The sequence below is a fragment of the Poecile atricapillus genome, chromosome 17, assembly GCF_030490865.1.
Source record: "Poecile atricapillus isolate bPoeAtr1 chromosome 17, bPoeAtr1.hap1, whole genome shotgun sequence".
NCBI lineage: Eukaryota > Metazoa > Chordata > Aves > Passeriformes > Paridae > Poecile > Poecile atricapillus.
In genome coordinates, this window is record NC_081265.1 from 9,817,584 (window position 1) to 9,839,123 (window position 21,540).

At 44.7% G+C, this 21,540-nt stretch overlaps 1 protein-coding gene across 1 annotated transcript; it reads right to left on the bottom strand.

Annotated features, from left to right (window-relative positions):
* Positions 1-535: 535 nt before the first annotated feature.
* LOC131585724 (myosin-1B-like) lies at positions 536-20,709 on the bottom strand. Its single transcript, XM_058852125.1, has 36 exons — positions 20,506-20,709; positions 19,195-19,338; positions 18,959-19,115; positions 18,075-18,102; positions 17,885-17,993; positions 17,282-17,374; positions 16,906-16,969; positions 16,726-16,824; positions 15,615-15,718; positions 15,396-15,534; positions 14,730-14,848; positions 14,427-14,576; positions 13,814-13,984; positions 12,916-13,243; positions 12,700-12,761; positions 12,386-12,473; positions 12,159-12,276; positions 10,707-10,830; positions 10,479-10,615; positions 10,147-10,402; positions 9,724-9,966; positions 9,198-9,374; positions 8,005-8,394; positions 7,777-7,903; positions 6,742-6,860; positions 6,050-6,246; positions 5,691-5,874; positions 4,905-5,070; positions 4,188-4,312; positions 3,682-3,990; positions 3,393-3,596; positions 3,137-3,262; positions 1,433-1,603; positions 1,236-1,340; positions 1,067-1,162; positions 536-946 (listed from the first exon to the last, which is right to left on the bottom strand). Exons 1-36 carry the CDS (start codon positions 20,707-20,709, stop codon positions 551-553), a joined length of 5,829 nt encoding a protein of 1,942 aa, XP_058708108.1. The 3' UTR covers positions 536-550.
* Positions 20,710-21,540: the final 831 nt, after the last annotated feature.

Consider the following 21,540-nt stretch of genomic DNA (forward strand, 5'->3'; position numbering starts at 1 on the left):
CAGCCAAAAAGTGTTACTCTGCTGAGATCATACTAGGAAAGGCAGCTCTAGATCTTGTACCGCTCTTGGGCTGGAGATAGACAATTACCCAGGAAGTTCAGCTAAGGACACAGAGCTTCTGGTCTTTTCTCAATCATAATGCTAGTTCTGCCTGAGGCTCAGAGCAGGGCTGTTCTAGAAATGTTCAGTTAGATTGACTCTCATTGCTTTCACTTTATGAGGCAACTCCTTAAATCTGAATCTAATGTGATGAAACTGGCCAGAAGACTCATGCTCAGCATCAGAGCCTGAAATGCCAGTCACAGAATCACAGTTCACAGAATGGTGTGAGCTGGAAGGGACCTTCAAAGGCCATCTAGTCCAAAATCCCTGCCATGGGCAGGGACATCTTTCACCAGACAAAGTTGCTTGGAGTCCCATCCAACGAGAGCTTCAACATTTCCCATGATGGGGATCCACAGCTTCTCTGAACAACCTGTTCCAGTGTCTCACCACTCTCATTGTACATATTTCTTTCTTATGGTCAACATGAACATACCCTGTTTCAGTTTCAAACCATCACCCCTTGCGCTGTCACTAAATGTCTTCGTAAGGAGTCTTTCACTGTCTTTCTTATAAGACCCCATTTAAGGGGGCCAGAATAAAGTCTGCTCAGAGGCTTCTCTTCCTCAGGTTGAACAACCCAAACCCACTCAGCTTGTCTTGAAAAGCCCCTTCCTTCCAGAGCTGTCGTTTCCAAATGATGCCTGTACCACTGGCAAGGCACAAACCTGCTGCTAGGCTCATTTGAGCTGCAGTAAAGCCTTACCTTTGTAGCAGCGCCTTCTCGGGCCTTAGCTCTGAGTTTATTTCCTTGGCTCTCAGCAATATCTGCCCTTTCCAGGGCCTCACCTATCTTATGCAGTGCATTTCTCAGTTTGGAGAGATCAGCATTGGCTTGTTGATTCTGAAATTGCAAAACAAAAATTTAAAACCGTCTGGCAATATGCTGGGGCACAGAGACAGCTTTTAAACTGACAGTCCTATGAACTGGTAAATAAAGATTTGCTTCACTTAAATGACTCACAGCTTCCTCAGCTTGTCTTTTGTAGGATTTGATTTTCATCTGCAGTTCATCTACCATATCTTGTAACTTAATCATGCTCTTCTTTTGTTTTTCACACTGTGGAAAGAGAACATGGAATTTTATATCCTTGGGAGACAAAACATCAGAATTGCTTTCTATTTTTACCCACCTGAAAAGTGAGCTCTTTGAAATGCCGTTCATATTTGCAGATGTTTTTCCTAACCTCTGAGTATTTTTTCTGTTCTTCTTCCAGTTCACCTTCTAATTCTTGGATCTGGTGAATTAATCAACAATTTGCTTAAGCCCTCACACAGGACTTGGAGAAGAAAGATGTTTCTGACACCCATATTTAGTGCTGGTACCCACCCTGGCCTCCAGCTTCTGGATCTGCTTCTTCCCTCCCTTCAGTGCCAGCTGCTTGGCCTCTTCCAGACGGTGCTGCAGGTCCTTCACTGTCTGGTCCAGGTTCTTCTTCATCCTCTCCAGGTGGGCACTGGTGTCCTGCTCCTTCTTCAGCTCTTCAGCCATCCTGGCTGCCTTGGAAGGGAGATGACACAAGAAACTGGAAGAATGTGAAAGAACGACACACACTGTGCACCAGCGGAGGATTAACTCCTGTGTCCTGCTGACCATTCCTGCCGCCCCACTCCTTATTTTGTTTGGGTTTTTTCATGACATGATAATGGCAAAAACATGACAAAAAATAGTAGGGAAAAGGATGGGAAAAGTCTGCCTTACTGCACACAGAGCTGGAGTGAGAGAAGGGGTAAATTCTCTGTTCCACTGCATGTCCCACTGTGACCTCACTGACAGCTGGGTGCCAGGGGGAAAACAGCTGGAGCAACAGCAGAGTCTGGGAACAGGACATGGCACAGCTGAAAGACATCTGTGCTCAACACATCTGGGGTGTGCTTCAGTGCTTGCCCTGCTACTACCACAACCTCCTGGAGGGTAATGCCACAAAGGCACAAAATAGTTTAAAATAATCTGTGTTATTTTAGACAAACTAAGATTTATTTTGCTCTCAAATGTTGGATTCCTACACAATATAATTAAGCACATTGGTGAAATACTGAGTGACATTATAATTAATGTTTTAGTTATATAATAATAATTAATGTAGAATTCAACAAATTGCTTTGGAAGCAAAATATCTGAAAAGGTCTAAACTGAAAAATGTGACCACTAGAAGTTTTATATAAATATATATGTGTGTATAATTCATTGTAATGTTTTCTTTCTCTTTTATTCAAATGGAATAGAAATCATTAAAACACAAGAATACCTCAACATGAGGAAGATCTTCTTTCCATGGAGGGTGGCAGAGCATGGAACAGCTGCCCAGGGAGAACATGGAATCTCCTTCTGCAGACATTCCAAGCCTGCCTGGACACGTTCCTGTGTCACCTGCTGCAGGTGACCCTTCCTGGACAGAGGGGTTGGAGTCGATGGTCTCCAGAGGTCCCTTCCAATCCTAATAATTCTGAGATTCTATTGATTATTTTTTTTCCTTTTAATGAGCAAGTTGAAAAGTTTTCTTTCTATTTTAATTCCACGTAATGTTTCTAAGTGTTAAGGTTTTGGTTTGATCCTCTGCATCAAAAATCATCAGCAGATTGAGTCCCATAACACACCAGTCCTATTTCCTGGCTGAGCTTTACAGGTCTTGCATGGGATTTAGCACCAAATTTGAATGGAAATTTACAATTCTCCTTTTAAAAGTTGTTAAATAGAATTTTGCAGATAACTATTCAGATGCCTTAGCCACTTTACTGGTTTCAATACTGCAGGATTTCTTTGTGGATTACATTTTCATGCAGCACTGAAGAAAGGTATTTTGTTTTTGACTGACTAAATGTAGGTCTAGTTCTTTATTATGGCAACAGCCCCATCTGTCAGCAGGACATGTTTCCTGTTGCTCTAATCCTCCTCTGACACAAAGCCTTTTCAACCCAGCCCACAGACTGCTTCCTTGTCCAACATGTGACAAGAGCATTTACATTAACACCCAGCAGCAATGCCACTGGAAACTTTGAAAATTCAAAGTGAAAACCACAGTAACATACTCACATCTGTCTTTGCCTTCTTAGCTCTTTCTTCAGCACTTTTTGCTTCATTAGTAACATCCTCTATCTCTGTTTGGAGTTCTGCCATATCACTTTCAAGCTTCTTCTTTGTATTTAAAAGGCTGGTGTTCTATGAAGGAGAAAGGGAGAGGCTTTGAGTTTCTGTCTTTGGTCTCTCACACATAGAGACCATCAATTACTATTCATTCTTCCACCATCAATCTCTGGGCCCCAAAATACATCAATCTTAGCAAAACTACCTGGGTGTGGAGGAGCTGAACTCTCTCACTTGCATCCAGAAGCTCCTGCTCAGCCACTTTCCTCGACCTCTCCGTCTGCTCCAGAGCTGCCCGGAGCTCCTCAATTTCAGCCTGCAGCAGGTTTGCTCTGCGCTCCACCATGGCCACCTGCTCCTTCAGGTCATCCTGTGTCCTGAGAGCATCATCCAGATGGATCTGGGTGTCCTGTATTTGAAGAGTCAGTTTTGTCCTAATGAATTTCTTGAATACTGTGCTAAAAAAATAAATCAACCAGTAGGTAAAGCAAGACCTTGAGAGCTCCCTGGATGCTGTGCAGGTGTTTCTGTGCCTCTGCAGCCTGGCGGTTTGCATGGCTCAGCTGGATCTCTATTTCAGTCAGGTCTCCCTCCATCTTCTTCTTCAGCCTCAGGGCCTCAGTCCTGCTCCTTATCTCAGCATCCAAAACACCCTGCATTGTCTCCACAATCCTTTCATGGTCCTTTTTTAGCTGGTTGATCTCCTCATCCTTGTCAGCAATCTTTCTGCTGATTTCTGACTTTATCCGAGTCAGTTCTTGGTTGACACCAAGGATTTTGACTTCTTCATGCTCAAGAGCTGCCTTTAAAAGAGAAAGGGAAAAACAAAGATAAGGGGAACATTTCAGAGAACATGATTATTGAGGTGGTACTCAGTGACTTCACAGAATGTCCCAAAATCTGTGGCAATCAACCTTGCACACAGCTACTGCCAGAAAAGGGAACAGAAAGCTGCTCGGCATGCTCTTTAATACTTACAGTAATATTTAAACTAACTCACCTCTGCCTCCTCCAGAGCTAATTGCAGACCATTTTTTTCTATTTCAGCTTGCTTTTTTGCTTTCTCAAGATCTCTGATAATCTTGCCATTTGCAGTAATTTGCTCTGTTAGATCAGCTGCTTCCTCTGTGAGAGAAGAATGGCATCAACCAGAGAAGCTGAACTCTATGCTTTGCTGCTGCATTCAGCACCCCTTTTGCCCACATAAATACGTATACACAAATGTACATGTGTACACAATGGGACACAAATCTGTAAATATTTACAGATAAAACTTGACACAACAAACTCATGCAGGCCATGTGGAGCACTGGTGTGGTTTCACAGCTCTCCTTACAGAGAGCTTGGAAGAGCCCTGCATGTGTTACATCCACAGATAGGCCATCAGAGTCTAAAACTACAGCTCCTGTCACTGTGTTCAGTACATTTGTAAAAATCACTTTCACGAGCTGCTCAGTCTCCCATGGTCACTACCTTTGCCTGGGAATGGCACCTCAATATCTGCAGCAGATGAGGGCCAGGACATTTGCTTTATTGGCTTAATCACTTTACAAACATGCTTGACAACTTTTGGTAAGACACTGATATTCTGCAGTAAGGTGGGGAGCACAGGAAGGACAGAGTGCTTGTGCCCTTCTGCAGACATGAGTGTGCTCCTGGAGCACCTTCTTGTGGTTGGTCAGTGAAAGATAATGGGAAACCAGAGCCAAACACCTACTCTGGAGAGTGGAGTTCTCCTGTTTGATTGTTTCAAGCTGATCTAAGGTTTCCTCATAGGCATTTTTCACTTTGAAAACCTCTGTGTTCAGGGAGCCTGTTTCTTTAGAGAGACCTTCCCGCTCCAGCTGGCTCTCCTCATACTTCCCCTTCCATTCTGCCAGGACCTGGAAGACATTGTAGAACCACAGAATGCTTTGGGTTGGAAGGAACATCAAAGATAACCTAGTTCCAAATCCTCTGCCATGGGCAGGAACACCTTCCACCATCCAAGCCCTGTCCAGCCTGGCCATGGGACACTTCCAAGGATGGGGCAGCCACAGCTTCTCTGGACAGCCTGTGCCAGGGTCTCCCCACCCTCACAGGGAAGAATTTCATCCTAATATCCAATCTAAACCTGCTCTCAGTCAGTATGAAGCCATTCCCCCTTGTCCTGTTACTGCAGGCCTTTGTAAACAGTTTCTCTTCGTCTTTCTTCTACTTCCCTTCATGCATTGGAAGGCCACAATTAAATCACCCCAATCACTTCTCTAGGCTGAAAAATCCCTTTCCTCATATGAGAGTCTATTGTGTTTCATTTCCTGCTGGTACTGAAAATGTTATTTTATCTGTGACTACAGTTTGTACTTGATAAATACAGCACTGTCTGAAACCAGGACAAATTCCTACTGCCATGCCCTAGTGGCTCTAGTTGGATTCACCTTGACTTCAGCACTGACTGATGTACAGAGTGTTAGTTTGGCTTTCTGGAATGCTACATTTGAAAGATACCGTGCTCATTTATAACCTTATCAAAATTCCGCTGTTTCCTGTCAAGGGCAGCTGCAGATGAGTTTGCTCTCTCTATGTCCAGTGTCAGATCCTCCACTTCCCCCTGCAGCTTCAACTTCATCTTCTCCAAGGAGGCACACTTGGAATTCAGCGTGTCTGCCTGCTGCCCTGCCTCCTGGAGACGCTGAGAGAGCTTTTTCCTTAAGGCACATAAATAAAACAAGCATACAGTTAAAAAAATCATTGCATTATGTGTCTCATTTTAATTAAGACTATATGCAAACTCAAAAAAAATAATTTAGGCCAGGCTACTAAAAGTGGGTCTATGTTCTGCCCAGTATTCATCTGGACAGCTCATCTCATCCCTCCACGTACTTGGCCTCCTCGAGCTCCTCGGTGCGCTGAATGGCGTCTGTCTCGTATTTGGTTCTCCACTGAGCCACCTCGCTGTTGGCCTTGGACAGGGCTCTCTGCAGCTCCCCCTTGGCCTCCTGCTCCTCCTCATATTGTTCCCGGAGCAAGTCACAGTCGTGGCGAGCGGACTGCAGGGCGTGGGCCAGGGCGTTCTTGGCCTAAAAATTACCCACAATATCACGTATTTGTGTTATCTGTGACCAGCAGCAGACCGCATGATCTTGCACATCTGAAATATGATCACTGCAGCGTGGGCAGAAGACAAAGGGCTGGGGTTTTGTAAGTGTTCAGAAAGCTGCCTTTACATGTCACCAACTCTACCACTAGAAAGGACCAAAAGTGATGCTTTCACCTTGGCATATGCTGTAACTTGTCTTCCCTGTGGCTACAGAAGCTAAAGAAATCACATAGACCATGGCTTTAAAATTTAAAAACATGAAAAAATTCACCAAGTTAAATCAACTTTCAGCATGCTAGAGTCATCCTTTGCAGAAATTACTGCACACTGTGTTTACTGTGCACATCCTTCCCCAGAATAAATTTACTGTGTTAGGCTATAGGCAATACTTACAACCTCCCAAAAGTGTATTACAAATTAACTGAGACCCTGATATATTTTGAAGCCTTATCAGGTGCTCAGGAGTTCACACTACCTTGATCTCTTCCTCCAGCTGTCTCTTGAGTTCTTCTATCTGCTGTGTAAGTGCCTGCTTGCCTCTGGACAGCTGCAACCTTACGGTTTCTTTCTCTTTGAGTTGATGGCTCAGTTCACCTATGACAAGAGAGGGCAAGTTCTCAGTACTGTCCAGATTAAGCATCCTGAAAACACTCATATCTACTATTATTATTATTATTATTATTATTATTATTATTATTATTATTATTATTATTATTATACATTAATATATTATATCATCTATAAATATAATATAATTAATAATATTGTTATTACATATTAATATTAATAAAATAATAATATTATGTAAGTGGAATCACACAGCACTGTTTACCTTATCAGTTGCTCTCATTATGTACATACATACGTTTATCATTGCACAATACATTTTAATCCCCCAAAATGCTTTTGTTGTTGTTCTTTCTTTATCTAAATTCACCTGATTCCCTAATTCTAATTGTATCCCTTATTATAGTTCTGATCCACTAGATGCTATTTTTTTCCTGAAGAAAAATGCTTTTGAATATTTGCTTAATTGTTTTTAAAGCCAAATTTTCATTTTGAAGCAGTAGGCTTTTATGCTGTCACACAATGGCTGAACTGACACAAAATGCTGTAGCAGTTCCCCATGATTGCCTTTTGATGCAAGAGATAAACCATAAAATTCCATTTCATAAGATTTACAGTAACTGGAAAACATTTATTCCATACCACCCTCTGTCCTGGGGGCTGAAGTACACCTATCCCCTTTCTTGGAGAGGTGCCTACAGCTTATGCCATCACCTCTGGAATTCTCAGTACTTCTTGTGGTCCTCCAATATTGTCTTTCTCAGATTTTTCCTGAGCCATTTTACATTTTTTCTCAAATTTTCACTTTAATTCTAAGTTTCCTCCTTGAGGACTGTGCTCAATGACCTTACAACAAACTGGTCAGAGAATGGTACACATGAGAGTATCTGTTTGCTACTGAAGGAAAAAATATCCTCTGAGCACATCTTTGTGCCTTCCTTACCAGACTCTGTCTGGAGCTGGGCTTTTTGCATCATCATCTCATTCACAATCCTCTGGTGCTCCTCAAGTTTGGCTTTCATCTCACTCATCTCATCTTCCAGGGTGCGGTACCTTTTTTCCAGAACAGCCTGAAAGAGAATAAGAGAGTGGAATCCGTGTAGGTGTGTTTGGAAAGTTCCCATCAGACAGAATAATTGATAATTCAAGTATTTAAGTTATAAAGAAACACCTTGGACTTGATAATGATCTCTGTACGACCAGCCAAGTCATCAGTCTCCATCTTCAGCTCACTCTTCTCCTTCTCCAGCTTCTGCTTCACACGTTGCAGGTTGTCGATCTGCTCCCCCAGCTCAGCGGTGCTGTCCGCGTGCTTCTTGCGCAGGGCGGCAGCCGTGGCTTCGTGCTGCAGCGTGGCCTCTTCCAGGTCCCGCCGCATCTTCTGGAATTCTGCCTCACGCTTCTTGGTGAGCTCTGTTTGAGCAGTGCTGGCTCCTCCAGCCTCTTCAAGGCTCCCACGGATTTCCTCAAGCTCCCGAGCCAGCTCAGCACAACGCTTCTCTGCTTTTGCCCGTGTCGCTTTCTCACTCGTGGTCTCCTCCTCCAGCTCTGCAGCACGGGCCTGTATAACAAGGGAATAACACATCAGGAATTAAACAGGGAACAAGTCATTCAGTGCATTTTTGTCACAGTAGAACACCAAGAACCTTGTTTTGGAGACTGTAAGCAAAACAAACTTCCTTTGAATTTCACTCTTTTGGCATTGTAGGTAAAGACTTAGGAAAGGACCTACAGATCAACTCGTTCTGGCTTTAGATCACAGCTTTCTGTTGCTGTATTGGGTTTGCATGGCCAGGTTTGGGTAGTGGGGGGATACAGGGGTGGCTTCGGTGAGAAGCTGCTGGAAGCTTCCCCTGTGTCTGACAGAGGCAATGTCAAACTGTGGACAAACATCATTCATGGTGCTACAGTTTAAAACAAGCAAACAGTAATGATGAAGTAGGTAAATGAAGTCTCTTGCCTGCAAGTCTCTGATCTTCTTCTGTAAATGAGTCCCTGAATTTCGCTGTTCTGCAATTTTATTTTGCATCTGGTTAAAATCAAAGTCTTTCCTGTGAAGGAGATGTTCTTTTTATTAAAAGAAAATATGCCCAGATAAAGCCAAATAATAATTTTTTTTACAATTTTTTTCCTCATACTTCCTTAATTTTTCATCTAAATGTTGCTTATCATTCTCCAGATCTACTATGGTTTCCTGTGCAAGTTTCAACTCTCCCTCAAGGTTTCTCTTTGCTCTTTGAAGGTCCATACATGCTTTTCTTTCGAGTTCCAAAGATCCTTCAACCTGCAACATAAACATATATAAACATGACTGATGGAACAGCTAAAGAACCTGCTCCTTCTCCTTGTGTTGAACATGCTCACGTGGTTCACTTGCTGCTCCAACTTGATCCTAGCTTTGGTGAGGGTATTAACTTTGTCCTCCTCTACTTGCAGGTCATCCAGTGCCTGTTGCTGGGCTTCTTGCAGGGCCTTCTTCTCCTTGACTAACTTTGCAACAGTCTCATCCAAACCTGTCACTACTTCAGTCAGATTTTTGACCTATTGTAAGGCAAAATACTTAAAGGTCACTTATAACTTTGGCCCTCACATAGGCAATGAACACAGACAATGAACTTGCTGTTAAACTCCCAAAGAAGCTTTGACTGTCTTATGGTCACACTCTACAATCTTTCTGTTTATATCAACCCTTCAGAAGTAACAAAGCAATGCTGAACTTTAATTTTAATGCATTTTTTGCATGTTTATGGGTTGGTTTTCCTGCACAACAGAGGTGCCCAGATTCAATGCCAGGCCCAGAGATCTTACACAGTATGTAAGCATTCAAGTTTACTGAACCTATACATAGACTGAGCAACTGCTATTAAATCTTGCAGAAATTGTTTTGCACCTTGTTTTCAGTGGCATGCTTTTCCTTTTCTGCCTTGACCAATGTTAACTCAAGGTCATCCATATCTTTCTTCAGCTCAGAACATTCATCCTCCAGTTTCCTCTTTCTGGCTGTCAGATCAGCATTCATCTCCTCATCATCTTCCAGCTTTTCCATTACCTCCTTTATTCTAGCTTCCAGCTGGAATTTTAGTTTGATCAGCTGGTCACATCTTTCTTCAGCATCAGCCAAATTTTCATTTTCCTTTTTTAAAGAGAACAGAAATGTGTTTCATTATCACACATTGGCACTGACATTTGCAGAAATCACCTGCTTATTAAATGGCTGGTATATGAAATGACAGAATTTCCTTTCAGCCCTTTCCTGAACACTCAGATAAAACTGATGTAATCTGAAGAGCCAAAAATTATTTAAATTACATACAGTTTGTACTTGCAGCTGTAGGTCCTTTTTCTCTTGCACCAGAGCCACCATTTTTTCTTCCAGTTTGTTCCTCATGGCTTCTGATTTAGCCAGTTCTTCTTTTGTTCTCTCAAACTCTTCCTTCATCATGGCCAGTTCTTTCTCAGTTCCCACACTTTTTAACAGGGGTTTTAACTTGAAGTACAGCTTCATCCAGGGCCACTGCTTGACTTTCATGAATGCACGGATGTTGTACTGGATGCAGAGGATGGACTCCCTGGAACCCAAGTGATCCATCAGTACTGTGGATAAAGCCCATCCTTGAGCAACCAGACCTGGCAGAGGACACACACCTGTGGTCGAACATTCTTTTCAACTCAAGCCTCCGAAGGTATCCCCTGCACAAAGCCTGGGTCCGTGTGATCAGCTGTCCTAAACAGTCATCTCGCATCTCTTCCAGGACACCCAGCAAACCTGCCTTGAAGAACACCTGCAGCCAAAGAACAGACATCACTCCTTGCTGGGTTTACATTTCAATGCAGTCAATGTTTTCTTATCGTATGGCAAAATTAAACATTTACCTTAGTGTGTCCAAATTTGTACTGAGTATGATCTATCTCAATGGAAGACAGCAACTTTTCACACGCCTTCCTGCTATCAATAAACTTTCCTTCTGGAATGACACTGGCATTCAGAAGGTGGTATCTGATAAAATAAAGGAAAAAGCTTACCCATCAGTACCATTTTAGTGCACAGGATGCCACAAGAACAGCTGTCAGTTTGAAGATACAGAGGAAGGCTGAGTCTGACTCACACCTCCAGCCTCAAATAGCAAAGCAGTAAGAAAAGCAGCAAATAGCAGCAGGTCAGTTCAGTAGGTTCCAAGGATGTGTTACAGCCCTCACTGAGACTGAAGGCATGGACAGGCTGTTCTCTGGGCCTGAGAGACTCTCCTTGTCTGTGTCACAGTCATTATCACTACTCTAGGGGTCCAGCCCATTGGCTTAGCTGGAAATTAGAAAAATGGATGGATTTTAAAAGTAGGGGAACTGCTTTTCTGACCCATATCCAGCTTCTCACATTCCTCCTGAACAATGTAACCCAGAATTAGACTTTGTATCCAACAATGGACTTCCTAATCCTACACTGAGAGATTATTCCATACCTATTTTCAGCATTGATACACAACTCTGCCCTCCCACGTCAATGGCTGGGCCAATGCCTTCAGTCAGTGCCCAGAACAGCATTTCAGCCCTTTTCAGTGACCTGCTCTGCAGCACAACCTGCAGAGTTGTAAGGGGGGAGTTATTGCTTTGTTCTTATCTGACCCTACATTTGTCTTTGTTCTAACACAACGAGCAGATGACCCCAGCTGGGTTGCCCTGAATTTAGCAACTCTTTATAAAATGTTGTATTTGCAGCAGTTCCCATGATGAGATTTTTCAGTTGTGGGGTTTAATCTATAAATTAATCTTCTAATGCTGTAGAAATGTTAGCCCGTAAAAACATAAACCCACTACAGAATGAGAGGGCCATGTGGAACTAACTTGGATTTCCAGTTGAAGTTCCCTTTGTTATTGCAGCTCTATTTGCCAGTCAAACATAGCATTTCATCAAGAATAGTATTGGATTTAACACAATTTCCTCTTTGTAAAACCATGCTAGTTAGAATTATTTAAACCACTCTCTTCAAACCTCTACTAGATAGCAGTTAAATACAGGATGTGCATAGACCACCCTCTGTATTTTTGCTGAAACCTGCTTTTGCCCAATTTGAGAATCAAAGCAAAAAATATCCAAACATTCAGATTAACAGGAATTAATTAAAAATAGGTTTTGGAGCACAGTATTGAGGAAGGCATCTGGATGAGCACTGCCCACACAGACCATGCTATTAGTTATGCCTTTTGCTTTCCATACATGTTAAATATTAAAATAGTCTTTTCCTAACAATTATATCATGGATTGGTTTAGCAAGACTCTTCTTTCAAATGAATTGGGCCCAGTGCAAACACGAGAATGTTATTACTGACCTTTGTTTGAAATCCCCATATGGTATCTTGTTAGGAAATCCTTTCCTGCAGATCCGAATGCCTTCCAGAACACCATTACATCGCAGCTGGTGCAGAACAAGCCTGTGGTCCATCAGACCTGTGACAGAGCAGCATGGGAACATACTGATAGCTCTAGCATTGCTCATTCTTCCCCTTTCTATTCTATGTTCTACTCTAGTCTTTCTATTCTATGTTTTACAAATTACCTGGGGTCTTTGTTTCATTGGGAATGATGCAACGCACAAAATGAGGATGAGTTGTTCGTAAGTTAGACATCAATTTATTTAGATTTTCCTGTAAAACAGAGATAATTTCTAATCTCTATATTATCTCAGTTCTCAAAGTGATTTGATTCTGTGGAAAAGCAAAAATTCAGAACTTTCTTTTCTAGTGAATCCTCTACAATCCTCTGTAGGTATCAGCAAAGTAAATGGCTACTACTGAAGAACTTCCCTCCTGTCTTAAAATGAAAATGTGGCTGTGGAGCCAGGTGTGAGAGTCTGCCAGAGAACACACTTACCCGGAAGAGTACAGAGACGGTTTGGAAGGAAGAGCCCTTCTTCTTGGTTCCTTTTGTCTTCCCTCCACCTTCAGCTGGAAAATGAGATGACAGACCAGATGAGGGACTGCTTCAGATCCCTTTGGCAGTGTTGTAATTGTGCATCTAACTCACAGCACACAAGCACTGACTCAACACTGATCCATGTCAGGTGAGTAGGGATCCCAAACTGGAAACATACTCCTCCGAGCTTACCTTCATCTATGGAAGCAAAACTGGCATAAAGATGGCATAAAATTTTCATAGATGACTTCTGATAGAGCCCCACAACAGTTTCATTCAGAGGGTCCTTGTTCTTCTCCAGCCAGCCAGTGATGTTGTAGTCCACTGTTCCAGCATAGTGCACCAGGGAGAAGTGGGCTTCAGCCTTGCCTTTGCCAGGCTTGGGCTTCTGGAAGCTGCTGGACTTGCCCAGGTGCTGGTCATAGAGCTTGTTCTTGAAAGAGGTGTCAGTTGCCTTGGGGAACATGCACTCCTCTTCCAGGATGGAGAAAATTCCCATGGGCTGAATAGAAAAATGGCGTTTTCAAATAAGATGAATTCAAGCCATAATAATACATAGTGAAAGACATGCTAAAGTTGAAGTACTGGGGGTATTTTATAGAGAATTAGCCTGAGAGGAGCAGGTAGGCAAGATTTTTTGTGAACAGCTGGCAAGATACCTAAAAGAACTCATAAGATTTTAATATACAGTTTTGAACTACCCAGACACATGTGAAAAACAAAAGAAGTCTGGTAAAAACTATGCAGTAACTTCTTAAAATACAGTAGTGACTTCTTACTCAGAAGGAACAAAAAGCAGCCAGACATGAGGCTTTCTGGGATTTTAATTAAGCTGAGAGAGAAGAGGAGAGGAGGAAGAGGAGGAGAGGAGGAGGAGAGGATGAAATCAGTGTCCTTTTAGAAGATAAGATACGTTTCCAGACAGTGAATAATGAATTAATCACAAGGGTAATATTTAAAGAAACAAAGGAGAAGAGATGTGAATTGTATTGGAGGCACTCAGCACAAACACTCTCAAGAACCCTTTACAGATCCCATTTCTGTGATTGCACAAAATGCTTAAGAAACTCACCTTCTCAATGAGCTCAATGCAGGCAGCCAGGTCCATGCCAAAGTCAATGAACTCCCATTCAATCCCCTCCTTCTTGTACTCCTCCTGCTCCAGCACGAACATGTGGTGGTTGAAGAACTGTTGCAGTTTCTCATTGGTGAAATTGATGCACAGCTGCTCAAAGCTGTTAAACTAATATTTGAGTAAATGTGTTAATAGTGTTAAACTGCCTCTGATCCATTTTTTTTTTTTCACAGAGATGACATGGCAAGGTCATCCAGACTGTCCCAAAAGGGTTTTGATAACAAACACGCCATGGGTGTCCAGGTTCACAGAAAAGCTGTGCAGTGCAGCACATGGTTGCTGCAGCCTGCATTGGCCATGGTTTGGGTGGCCCTAATGTCACTAAATACAGATTCTGTGGGGACAGAGACAGCAGCTTCATGGCCATGTTTCTGCCACGTTTCTTCTCTTACAAAGTGAGTGATGCATCTATAAAGGCAGAAGCAGCTTCAGACAGATTTGCCCTGTTCTTGAGGGCTGCACTGGGGTGAGGAGAAGGAAAGGTCAGAGAAGACAAACAAAATTAAAAAAAGCATTTGGAGACAGGCAGAAGTCTGAGAGTACTGCAAACCTCAAAAATCTCAAAGCCAGCAATGTCTAAGACCCCAATAAAGTGCTGTCTTGGCAGCTTCGTGTCCAGCTGTTGGTTGATGCGAACGACCATCCACAGGAAGAGTTTCTCATAGACAGACTTGGCAATGGCATTCACTGCCTGCTGCACCTGCAGGGAGATGTTCACACACCTGGGTCAGTGCAGCCCCAGAACAAACTCCCCCTCACCATGCCCACAAACAGTGCCTTAATGGCCCCCACCACTGTGACCCATTCCTTTTCCTTAGGGAGAGGATGGTCCCTGCTGCTCCTTGACACTCACCTGATCCACAGTTTGGCCCTTCATGACATATTCATTTCCCACTTTCACCCGGGGGTAGCACAAAGCCTTCAGCAAATCTGCTGAGTTCAGGCCCATGAGATATGCTGCTTTATCAGCCTCTGGAAAATAAAATAGGAACTTGAAATACTTTCTTCTTAGCTTGGACACACACAGAGCATTGCAACCAGCCAGAGCTTACTCTGAAACTTGCAACTTGATTGGCCTTACCCCATCCACAAATCTTGACTAACATTCTCATTTACTTTTCTGAACAGCCTTGTAGGATTGGTCCTCATGACAGAGTGGCTACAGCAGCCCCAACAGATGTGGTGAAACCCATGAATGCGCTGTTGATGGGACAATACAGAGTTTTTCCCATCAGGCCACTTCTCCACAGTGTCTACCCAGGCAGAACAAGTGTGTATGTGTAACCAGAAACTGGAGAACACTACAGCAGTCTGCCCCAGGCACAAGGTCCTACAGCAGAGTCATCAGGAGTAAACTGGATGCAGGAGGTGCCTCTACTTGAGGTGGTTAAGTTGAAAATCAAACCTCCTTTTTATGTTTATCAAGGAACAACTGCATCTCTCCTGGAAGACTCCCTCCTAGTGAAAAATTACATGGAAACAGTTGGAAATAGTTCTCCCCCAGCCAGGAAGGTATTACCTTCTGTGCCATCAGGCTCTGCCTGCTCCTCACGTGGTTTCTGCTTGAACTTCATGTTCCCACTGTGCAGGATCGCTCCCATCAACTTGTAAATCCCCATTCTCTCATCGGGGCTGAAGCCCAAAGTGTCAATGGCAACCTGCACACCAGACAGATCAGCTGCTTTTAACAGCAGTGAGAGTAAAAGTGAGACTGTCTCTCCTTGCCAGCTGTACTCACATCTGTGGCAACAAGCTCCTCCTGGTCATCGATGCTGGCCACAGAGATCTGCCCTTGGCTGATGAAGGGATAGTCATAGGGGTTGGCTGTGACCAGGAGCATCTCTGAAAGGCAAACACAGGAGTGAGAGCCAGAGCCTGGCAGGGAAGATGGAACAATGGCTCAGCAAGGTTTCACGATCTCTCCTTCCTTTTGCACCCCAAACTCTTGGTTTTCTACCAAGAGGCCAGAAAGAGTGAAACCTTTCATCTTCCTTCCCCTGGCTGAGCAGTCCTCCCAGTTCAACACGTTGTGAACTGAGCTGAGCACTCAGCACCAGCAGACACAGAACACAGGCCATCCACAGAAACAGCTTTTAAAAAAGAGGCTTTTAGATAAGGCTCATCCTCTCATACATGACACACACACAGAGTGGGAGGATGGGAGCAGGAGCTCCACCTTGGGAAATGTTCTGTGGACAGTTGGGAAGGATGGGCAGAGTGGACTGAGGATGAGTGGAGTGGCTGGGTGTGTGGCAAAAGAGACAGATGTGGGGCATGAGTAGGGAGTGCCATGGCAGTGGGAAGGGGGAGAAGGTCAGAGGGGTTGCACTGGAAACAGGAAATAACCTTTTCCCATGTGATGAAAAGCTCAGATAAATGTTTTGTAGATCAGGGTACCTGCCCATCCTGCACCCAGAATTACTTACCTTTCCACTGAAGATTATTCACAGGATCTGGCCCATCTAAATTGGAATTATCACACCACAGAGAATAGCAAGGCAGAGTACACTGGCCACCCCTGCACCTCACCTACACACAGTTTGTGTCAGAACTTACCCAGGGAGGATAAGTGGAGATGGAGTAAAGCCCTAGTGTGACCTTTTCTGCAGAGACATGAGTACAGCCTGGGGAACCCAGGCAGGGCCGAGGCTGCAGTGCTGAGGACTTAAATCAGCACACGATCCCTGCTCTGCACAGACTGAGACGCTGCCAAAGGGGCACCTGGGGCCGTGTGGCACACAGCATTGTGCCCTGGGAGCACTGGACTCTCTGTCCCTGAGCTGGCACACGGAGGGAGATGTTTCCCACCCTGACTTTACTCAGTGTCACCAGGTGGTGGCTGTCCTTACCAAGCAGTTCAGGCTTCTTATTGGAGAGGATCTGGTAGAAGATATGGTAGCTTCTCTCTGCTTTCAGCTGGAAAGTGACTCTTGACTTTTCCAGCAAGTCTGTAAGATGTATGCACATTTTAGACATTTTTCAGGTTCTTTACGTTCTAGCCAGGCTGTCGGCCTCCCTCAGTTACTCACAGGTCTCAATGTCACCAGAGGCCAGTTTTCCTGAGGTTCCAAAATGGATACGAATGAATTTACCCTAGCAAGCAGACAAAAGGTGGTGATCAGTGCAGCAATCTCAAGAGTGTATTTTTAACCTCTTCAGTCTTAGTGATAGCATCACCAAATCAGTCTGATTAGCTTTGATATATCAAGGTAGATAAAGGGGAACACTTTGCTGCAGCAATGTGAGCATGAAACAGCTGCTAACACATCAGCATTTCATAAAAAGACAAGAAATTGGTCAGCAAGAACATTTTTCCCAGCCAAGGGGCTCACAGTCACAGCTAACAAGAAGGCAAAGAGCATTAAAAACACAGGAGGGCAGAGGGACAAACACAGGATGACTCACAAAGCGCGAGGAGTTGTCATTTCTCACAGTCTTGGCATTCCCAAAGGCCTCCAGCAGTGGGTTGGCACTGAGGATTTGATCCTTGAGCATACCCTGCAGGAATAATTGAATAATTATTGAAAAACACCACAAGCTATGTAGAAGGAAGAAGTGAATCTGTGGCATGATTACATGTGCAGCCATGTGCACTTCAGCTCTACAGCAGCACCTCCTCAACTCCAGCACCAAGAACCAGTGCTGGGGGTAAAAACCAAATAACCCATTTTTCTCTTATTCAGAATTTCTCCCACAGTCAGAGCTCTCAGGTCTCAGCCACAGGGACAGATTGATCCATGTTAAGAAACTGGAGCTTCTGATTCTTCCTGGGCACCAATTCTGCAGATCTTCAGGTTAAGCTACACCTTGGCAGTGTCAGTGTCAGCTCTGGTGGCTTGTATTTGCTGTGGTGCTGACTGCACATCAGCCCCTGCTCCTCCTGCCTTTCAAAGAGCAGCTGAAGCTAATAAAATGCATTTTGAGGTAAGAGTGTGTCACCAGTGCTGTCCACAGCCACAAGGGGATAACATCCTGAACTGCCCTTCCCCAAGCCCTTCCTCCTCACACCTTCACCCGGGACTCCTTCGTGGTGGCCGGGTCCCCGCTGGCGGCGATTGTCGCGTAGTACTGGATGACGCGCTTGGTGTTCACCGTCTTCCCAGCACCGGATTCTCCACTGGCAAAAGAAGGCTCAGAGTGAAGAATAATCTGCCCACATGTTGTTGGAGACTAAGTCCAGAGTGGCAGATGAACTTACGTGATCAGGATAGACTGGTTTTCACGATCTGTCAAAGGGAAAAATACCTGCAGTCAGAGAAGCTGCAGGGAAAGCGCCGCTTCTCAGGTCCCTGTGACCTGCTGTCCATCGGGGGAATGAAGCAAAATCTCTGCAGACAAAACTGAGAAGGTGCATGGTCTACTCTCCACCTCTCTTTCCCTCACTATACTCCACTTTTTGTCTTCTCTCCTCCTCCTTTGCTCATCCTGTGCTTGTTTTTGCTTCTGTCTTTTCCATTCTTTACCTTTAATACTATTAAATATGGGACAAGACTTTATTCAAATTAAAAGCACGTGTTTTGGTGACAGTATTTCTACCAGCTCTGTTCTGGATCCACCTGCTGTTCCTTGAAGCCACATGCAGGTGTGCTTCCCAGGGACTTCCCAGACAGTGTGTCCTGTCCAAGTGCAGCTGCCCTTTGCAGAGGTCCCTGTTATGCTGCTAAGTTTGGTACTTAGACCAGAAATACAGATAATGTGCAGCACAACAGCACAGTGCTTGTAAAATAAAGAAAGTATTTCAGAAGATGGGGAAAATTGTCTGGAGCTGGTTTTGCATCAGGTAGGCTTGATAATAAAAACCAGATAATCTGCAGATAAAGTACATAATCTTCAATATTACACAGACCAAGCACTCTGCAAGAGATGGCAAAGGTGACTGAGCCATAGCAGTATAAAATGGTGTGGTGGTTTTAAGCTTTAAGCCTGTTTTGCCCTTCTCCTAATCCATATCTCACAGCAAAAATGAGTAAGTGAACTGGTGATTTTAGCCAGCACTAAAACCCACCACAAATGGCACTTGGCAGAAGCAGCGGTTCTGACACACTTTTTTACTCCAAGTCTGGTCAAAATAGAAAAGCTCACCAGTCAGCATGAACTGATAGGCGTTGTCAGAGATGGAGAAGATGTGTGGAGGGGCCTCCTGGCGCTTCTTGCCTCGGTAGGCCAACACCACCTCGGGGTTGTACACCGGCAGCCACTTGTAGGGGTTGACAGTGACGCAGAAGAGACCCGAGTAGGTCTGCAGGAAAAAACAGAGGTGTCACTGAAGTCCAGCTCCTGCAGCTGTATTTTCTCCTTTGCCAGAAGAAGGAACTTACATAGATCATCCAGGAGCTGTAGCGGTCCTTGAGGTTGTAGAGGACAGCAGGTTCATGCAGGTGGGTCAGCATGGCCACATCCTCAACTCTGTCAAACTTAGGTGGGTTCATGGCATACACATCATCAGGTTTGACAACAACTGTCTACAGTTCAGGAAGAAAGAGCAAACCCTGGTTCAGCAACTCTTGACAGTCCTTCCACAACCACAGTGAAGTAATAACATCTCTAAGGCTGCTCTCATTAATATTTTCCTTTCTGTTTAACTGTGCTGAGCAAGATATGGCTATTTCAGGGCAAACACTTCAGCCAGCCAGGAACTCTACAACACTGGTACTGACAGGATGTAAATTTACTGGAATTGCTATGACCACACAGACATGATTTGTGCTGGACCAGATCTGTCAACACATCATCACTGCTTATGAACTTTAGCTCTCTGCTGCTCATGGCTGTAAGAGCCTGGGGCACATCTGCTGGCCAGCCAACCTCCCAGCCTCCAGGTTTTCCATGGCAGTGCCAGAGAGCCGGGACACGAACTGCGCAAGACTCATCAACAGCAGATCCACCCTTGGGACAGACTTGTTCCACTCCTGCCTGTGGCCATTCCCAATTAAAGAAAGGCTCTGTCTTTACCAAACAGCGCTGTTTTCTGGGCTCACACGGTGAGGGACCACCCTGTCACACAGCCAGAGCCCGTGGATATGTTGTGGGGGCGGCAGATGTTCACAGCTGGCAGCAGCTTAACTGAGCCACAGCTTTCTAAAAGCCTTGTAGCACCTACTGCCAAGATGTTGGTTTTTCATGGTTGTTCTTTCAACTCCTGCAGTTATTCTTACAAAAGGTATCAGGACACAAGCTGCTAAGACATTTCAGCGTTTTGGAAGATTAACACCTTGGATGCTCCTCTGGGAAACTGCAGCCAGTGACACTGACAATTTCACATGCAAAGGCAACTGGAAAAGTATCTGTCTGCTCAGCTACCAGTAAAGGGAGGAATTTATGAGTGGATATAACAGTGTTAGCTGAGAAAGTGTGAAAAACTAAGACTGGCAAGGCTATGATCCAACCTGGTTTAGAGCATTGCCTGATTTTTAGAGCCCAAACCAAGAATAATTCCACAATGAATACTTTTGTCCCACCATCCAGAGCTAAACTTTCCTGTGGAGGCTGTGCTGGTCCCAGTCAGAGGCCAGGGGAGGGCAGGGCAGATTTATTGCCTGAGCTAGCCTGGTGCTTTCTCAGTTCATCCCCAGCAGATGCCCTGGGTCCCTAAGCAGGGCTGGGAGAAGGGCCAGAAGGAATGCACTTACTCTGCCATCCTCTGTCTCAACAGTTATCTTCCCATCCTGTGCAGCCTTAATCCTCCCCCTGGTGTACTCCACCTCGGGATCAGCCACAAAGCAGTGGGTCTTGGCATCAAATGGCTGATTCTGGGCTTCTATTCTCTCCTTCTCAGATTTGCGCAGGTACGGTGCGGCCTCACCAAAAATCTCCATGCCAGCGTCTCTGCTCATGGCTCTGAAAGACAGACCCAGCTGGGCTGGTCCCATGTGGTGCTTAGGGCAGAGTGGAGCTGAACATTCTCCCCCAGCTGGCTGCTCCAGGCTCACCCCTCCCAGCTCTCAGGTGTGTGTGGTAAGATCTTAGAGTTGTTTGCTTTTCTAAGCTGGAAGGTGCAAAGGCAGTGAAGAAGAGCTACCACCCTTCATGGCCCTAAGGCAAGGAGATCCATGTCCAAAGGAGGAGGAGGAAGGCTTCCCAGGAAAGTGGTCAGATCTGAAGGATTCATGTAGTGCTTGGAAAAGGGAAACCCTGAAGATTATTTTCTTCTGTTTTTTAATTTATTACTTCCCCCACTCTCTATTAGCGTGGAACCTGTCCTATTCCTTTGGTGAGCAGCCACAGTGGGCAGGAATGGACATGTGCTGTGGTTCATTAAAGGAGCTCCTGAAGGGGGAAAAACAGGCACCTGCCTACAGTGAGCACAGGAGAAAAGCCAGCTCATGCCAGCCTGGGCAAGCTGTTAGTTTTCATGCCTCAAATCCTCACCTCAGTCAACAGACAGCAGGAAGGAACCGGCTGACATCTCGTATCTCTGAAAGAGAAAGAGTCAAAGGTCAGACTTTAACTAAGCTGCAGCCTCTCCAAAGGCCCAACACCTCTCACTGCAAGTAACTGTGCCTTTTGAGGGCCAGCAAAATTCACCAGAGACCACTCTTACCCTGCCCAAGGAATGGCCCAGCGGGGAATCTACAGCAGAATTCCCACCACAGTGCTACAGCCTTGTGAGGCTCCAAGCATGGAGAACAGGACCTGTGGCAGGAGCCCTCTGTCCCTCTGCAGGT